The 6483-nt window shown below is 32.5% G+C and overlaps 1 protein-coding gene across 1 annotated transcript in view; it reads right to left on the bottom strand.

Moving 5' to 3' along the window:
• LOC112502656 (protein NEOXANTHIN-DEFICIENT 1) overlaps positions 1-1372 on the bottom strand; it is a 5594-nt gene extending 4222 nt beyond the window's left edge. The window contains 4 exon segments of the mRNA XM_025106627.1: positions 638-684; positions 874-937; positions 1070-1153; positions 1278-1372. Of these exon segments, the coding sequence (XP_024962395.1) occupies positions 638-684; positions 874-937; positions 1070-1153; positions 1278-1342 (260 nt within the window). The 5' untranslated portion in view covers positions 1343-1372.
• Between the last annotated feature and the right edge of the window lie 5111 nt (positions 1373-6483).

The following is a 6483-nucleotide window of genomic DNA, read 5'->3' as shown; positions in this document are numbered from 1 at the left end:
AATTACTTCAAGATAAAAAGTTTGTAGTTCTTGGAATGTCATTATCTTAAGGACAAAATGCAGCGAAGTTTCCCTTAGTTCCTATTTAGTCTAACAAAGAAAAATTCTCAATCAATGTATCGAAGTTACAAATTTTCCTACTTAATGTAATAAAATTTCTTATTTTCCTATTTAAATTTTTACTTCTTTTTAACCGATAACCTATTGATCTTGTAACATTTGCTGACGTGGATGTCCAGTTATCGTCCGCTGTAAACCTTTCATAAACCTTCCACAAACGCATAGGCATACCCACGTGATCAAATGTTACAAAATCAGCAACCGGTCATAATGGGTACAAAATAGAAAATTTTGAAACTTTGTTACAAAATAAAATTCTTCATTACAAAAATAAGAACTATACCATACTTTGTTGCGTTTTAATGCATTTTTCCCTTATCTTAATTGGTCTTAGACAAGACCTAATTGGTGTAATCTTGAGTGGAAAAAGTACGTACATGAATTAAAAGTAATTAACAATACACCAGATGCATAGGAGAGTCAATAAGCATATGAACTCTTGATTAAGAAAGATATGAAGAAAGAAATCAACTTGTATTATGCTATCACTAGATACAAGCATAGGCCAAAGACTTACGCATGAGATGTTGGTGGGTTCCAGACAATTCCTGCAATAACCACAAGCTGAATAAAACATTGTCAACATACAACAATCATTTCTTTAGTAAACAACATCTATTTGTAATTAAGCAATGCAATCATCTTTAATTAAGTGTTTCTGCTTAACCATAGTGTAAATAGTTTCATAACTTTATGTCGAGAAATCATTTAACAATTGATGGGGGCGATTATTAGTTAAAAGAAGAAAACAACCTCATCGAAGGTTCCAACTGGGCTCTCATTATAGTTGGCAAGAAAGACGCCTCCTAGAGTGTATCTGTAGAGTATATATTAAAATATAAACCCATTAGCAAAATGCACTGGGAATTATTTGATCACAACATGACATGACACTGCTTTTTTGCATCTTCATTGAAATAGCAATGAGACTATGTCATTGTAGAAATACCCAAAAGCTTCAACCAATCTGAACTCTTTAGGAATGATAGTCCTAGCAATTTCTGCTTTCACAAGATGAAACTGATACAGAGCACTGAAATACAATAGAAGATATTGCTTATAGTTCGTCTCTTTGAGAGAATGATGTAACAAAAAACCAATTCAAAATTGTTAAAAGGAACTCTAAAAGAGTATTTGAGTAATAGAATATCACTTGCCTGCCTTTAAAAATCCAAGGAGGTTTACCATATCCTAAAGAACACTTGGCTTCCTCAACCTTCATAGCTTTCTGGTTGCAGCAACAATGTGATCATTAAAAGAAGAAAGTAGGAAATGAAAAATCAAATTTGAAGAGTGAATTACGATCACATTCACATATAAAAGGGAAAAAGTAGACAGAAATGTCTGAAGAAAACCAAGAACTTTAAGTTAAGTGGTCTTGATCTAGTCGCAATATAACAACGGGTATTAAGTTCTCAGATGCATTATCCGGCCCCTCTGCAAATGCCCAGAGAAGCCTTAAAAGCATAATTTGAACCATAGCAAGGTCGGATGGACAAGTTGATGGTTCACAATAGTTATGGTCAAATTGGGTTAAAAGGGAACATACTTTCAAATAATTTATTAAGGGTCTAACACAAAGCAAAAAGGATTTGGGTTAACTGGATAACACGTGACTGGTTATTATAGTTATGATGTGTCAATTTGTTTGAATATGTATGGAGATGACATGCCTTTTTTGTTTATTATTATTAAACTTTTTCTTCCTCAAGATCAGCCACCACCACCAACCATCAAACATCTGATATGACCTAGTTTACCTAATATTAGCTATTTCAATAGAATGACCAAATTCTGGAGGAACTCAAGGAGGTCAGCAGGAAGGACGGGTAAGTTGGTAAATAGAATGACCAAATTGGAGTTTCCATCATCTGAGGGAGATGCTTTCAAGGATTGGCACTATAGATGCAATCAGTTTAAGAAACTGACTAATACTCCTGAAAAGATGAAGATCTGGTTGGTGGCAATACATCTGAAGGGGAGAGCTTTGCAGTGGTACCAAGGGTTCATGAAGGAAATGGAAGGCAAATCTGTTAGTTGGAAAAGTTACCTGGATGAACTGAGAGAACAATTTGTTGCAGGTATTGTCTCAAAGCCTTTCATAGAACTTAGAAATCTAAATCTCGCCACCACTGTAAGTGATTATAACTCACAGTTTAATGCTCTAAGGAACCAAGTAGTTGTTCCTTCTGAGGTGTTATTAGATTTATACATTGGGGGCCTCCGAAATGAGATAATGCATACAGTTCAACTACTGGATCCAAAAACTCTGATCAAGCTATGAAATTAGCAAGAATTCAGGAGGGGGCTTACTATGCTCTGTGGGGTTTGGAGCCACCAAAATCCACCAGCTATAATAATGACCTTGCCAAAGAAACAATTGACAAGATTTCACCAATAAAACAAGCCAACTCCCCTGCTCCTACTTCTCTTCCATCCCCTAATTTTCTACCCTCTGTGCCCCCAAATTCTACCAATTCTACAGGAAGCGCTTACAGTAAACCACTCCTGAGCCAAATGTCTCATAAACCCTTGGTAGAATCTCAAGTTTCAACACCCCAAAACCCGCAAAATAAGACCACCCCTTCGAAGCAACTGTCAAGGAGTGAATATGAAGAAAAAAGAAGGAATAATCAATGCTTCTTTGTGATGAAAAATATGTTGCTGGTCACAAGTGTAGATACAACAAGCCGTACATGTTGATTGGTCCAGAAAATACAGAGGAGTACAGGGCTGAGGAGGTGATTGATGAAGGTAATGGGGAAGAAGGTAAACATTCAAACCCAAAAGCGAAATCAGATTCCCCGTTGCTTCCCGGTCTTGGCTTGGCTGGGCCCTTCCCTTGTGGTCGGCGTCTTTTTTCTTTCTCTCTCTCCCTCTTCCTCTCTCTTTTCTTCTCTTCTTCTCCCTTTCTTCTTTCTCTCCTTTTCCCTCTTTTCTCGTCTTTCTTCTTCTTTGTCTCCCTCTTTCTTTCCCCTCAGGTGCCTTGGATTTTGGTAGTTGAGGTTTCCTCCTACCCGAATGCTTCATTGTTGTTTTTTAGCGTTTTAGTGTTTTTTCTTGATCTGGAGGGGTCTCCCCCTCCCTATCAAAAAATCAGATTCATAAAAAAAATCAAAACTTTAGATTAATACTTTAATCAAACATTAAAACCTAAGAACTTATCTAAATCTAAATACAAACGACAAAACCCTAAATCAGAACCTAAGATCAAAAGAAGCATAAAATCAGAACCTAAAATCAAGTGAACCAAAAGAACCCTAAAATCATAACATAAATGATAAAAATGAATCAAAAGAAGATTACATGAATCTCTTCGAGTTGGTCGAACCACCACCACCGCTGGTCGAAATCAGATCAGATCGAACCACCACGCCCAGACTTGAATTTGGATCAAGACCTTAGGTTTTTGAATTGGGTTCAGAGACTTCATCGCTGGATCTTCGTCGTTATAGGGACGAAACCCCCACTTGGTCGGATGATGATCGGGTTCCATGACCTGAGACACGAGAGAAATAGGAAGGGCGTGTCGCCGGAGAAAATAGATGGAGGATTTCGCAAGAGAAAGGGGAAGAGGGATATCACCGGAGAGGGGAAGGGGAGGCGGTATTTTTGCCGGAGTTACGGGAGGGGGAGACGGGGGGCACGAGAGATTTGTATATAATATTAAATTTAATATCTAATATATGACGTTAATTTATTGACACAATAATATTATAATAAATCGGTAATTCAGACTTTTAATATTAAAAAGAAAATATATGTTTTTCCTTTTAATACAATTTGGCCTTAAACGCAATACAAACAAACCCAAAAGGCATGGCTACAAAATTAAGGTATGGAATCAAAAATCCATATGCAAACGAAGAAGCGGATGCTTAGTTAATTACCTTACCTGTAATAACAAGGGTGTTTCTTTCACAAGATCTTGTAACACATAAAAAAAAAGAAGGAAAAATAATATGTATCTTGCACGCCAAAACCTTAGCCAACAGAACAATGAAAGAGAGGATAAAGTCCATCTTTTATATGTAAGAAAAAACATATTACAAATTTAGTCCTTTTAGTTTCATGTTGTTACAAAAAAGGTTCTTAAACCCTAAAATTTATGAGTAAGGACCTCAGGGTTTTATTTTTATTATGGATTAGACCCCTTGTCTTAAATCAACGGACATTTTCATCATTTTGCTTATTATTTTTAAAATGTTTCTATGTACAACTTTTAGATGCATTCAGTACAAGTGTATACAATATTTATTAATAAAAAACCACACCATTAAAAACCCAAACAAAAAGAATTCCTCTTAACAACTCTGGAAGACTGGAATCACATATAAATATTTATATAGTTAAGGGATCTTATTAAGTTATTATCTTAACTCGTTTCAATTAATATATATATATATATATATATATATAATAGGTTCGGACCTGTGTATTACACGGGTTAATGACAAAAATTAAGCGAAACTGATATGTATTTTATAAAGAATTAATAATCGGAGGTAATTTATAAACTTAGACAAAGGTACAAGTCTGATTAAATTTTTGTAATAAAGATGCTCTTACTCGAGAATTAAATGTTACATATACAAAGAACGGCATGTGCTTCGATGATAAAAAAAACTTCTAAATGAAGACGAACAATGTAGATCCAATATGTAGCGCTGCGTAGTACATGCAGAGCCTTTGTATACCTTTGTATGAGACAAGCAAAGGGAATCAGAGGCTGCGGGTAATATTAATTTGTGAAAAATGCTTCACAAAAGTTACTTATTTATTAGGCGGGAAAAATCAATAACCGTCGCACACGAAGATGACACGTGTCCCAAAAATTACTTATTTATTAGTATTTATAGATATAGATGTGGATGTTATAAATTAATTAACTTTATATTATTATTAATTAATTAGGTATTAATATTCTATTAATAATTATATAAATTAATTAAATTCACATTATTATTAATTAATTAATTAATTAAATACACGTGTCTTCAAAGTTACTTATTTATTAGGTTTAATAACTATATAAATTAATTAAATTCACATTATTATTAATTAATTAAGTACTAAGAGTACATGTTCTTCTAAATTTTTTCCCAGGTAATATTGTTTTGTGAAAAATGCTTCAAAAATCCGAATTTGAAATTTTAAATCCGGTTTTGATGATCAATCTAGAGTTAAATTCAGACGTGAATTTTTCCAGAGTTATGTTGTAAGTCTGGGGGCCGTAAGTAAAAATTGTGTCTAAATACATGTTTAGGCGGGAAAAATCAATAACCGTCGCACAGAAAAAATGACACGTGTCCTCAAATTTACTTATTTATTAGTATTATAGATATGTGTGTGTGTATGTGTGTTTCAATTACTATTTGTTTTAGCTTGTATTGTTATTCCTTTTGTCTAGATGACAAATCAATCTACTAGGTGACGATCTTGACCTCACTTCAACTAGTATTCGATTCTGTTGAAGACATTTCGTTATTAGATCAATGCAAATAGTTACAAGACTTTTACAGGTAAAAATCTTATCTTGTTATATTATAAAATACAAGGATTAAAAATACTTGAAATAAATTGTGGTTTCTTGAAACTCAAGATTAAATGACCAAGACGTATGTCAATTTGATTCTCCTCATCTGATCGAGAATATTCAAGACAAAACATTTGATCTTCACAATTTATATAAGTTAAGGATCTGATGAATGTTCAACATCCAAAACCTTAAGCTTGATGTTCAGATGTTTAATCCTTTATATCCTACCGAAGAAGTTCATCAGATTTATTTATTGTAAGGCAATATTATAATTTTTTTCAAGTGTTTGATTGCGTGCTAAATACATTATTTACAAATTTAATGGTTGAGAACAATATAATCAATGTTGTAATTTTCAAAATAAAAAATCTATTTAAGTTAAAACTTTAAAATAAAAAATCTATTGAAGTTGAATTTATTTTATTTTAAAGAATATAAAGTTTTATTCCTCGCTTTAAAGTTATACCCTTATTTTATAACTAGAAGGATACACACACAATGCAGCGAAATACATATTGATTTTAATATTTTGTTTTATTTTTTATTTCAGTCGATGTTATAATATGGTCTTACGTGATTTTGAAAATGCGAAAATGTTTTTATTTTTGAATAAAATATAAATTTGAAGATATCATAAAATTTTAACAAAAATATATCGATATTAATATCAAATTAACTATTTAAAATTTCTCATTTTTTGTGTAATTTTTAATTATAATTTAATTTAGGTACAATAACGAAGTAATTCATATTTGATTTAATAATATAATTTTTATAAATATAATAATAAATTATTTTGTTAGAACTTCATAATTATCCTGATT

Source organism: Cynara cardunculus, unplaced genomic scaffold (genome assembly GCF_001531365.2).
Source record: "Cynara cardunculus var. scolymus isolate 2C unplaced genomic scaffold, CcrdV1 Un_Scaffold_1715, whole genome shotgun sequence".
In the NCBI taxonomy this organism is placed as follows: Eukaryota; Viridiplantae; Streptophyta; class Magnoliopsida; order Asterales; family Asteraceae; genus Cynara; species Cynara cardunculus.
Note: the sequence above shows the minus strand (reverse complement) of the source record. Positions and strands in the feature narration are given on the sequence as shown.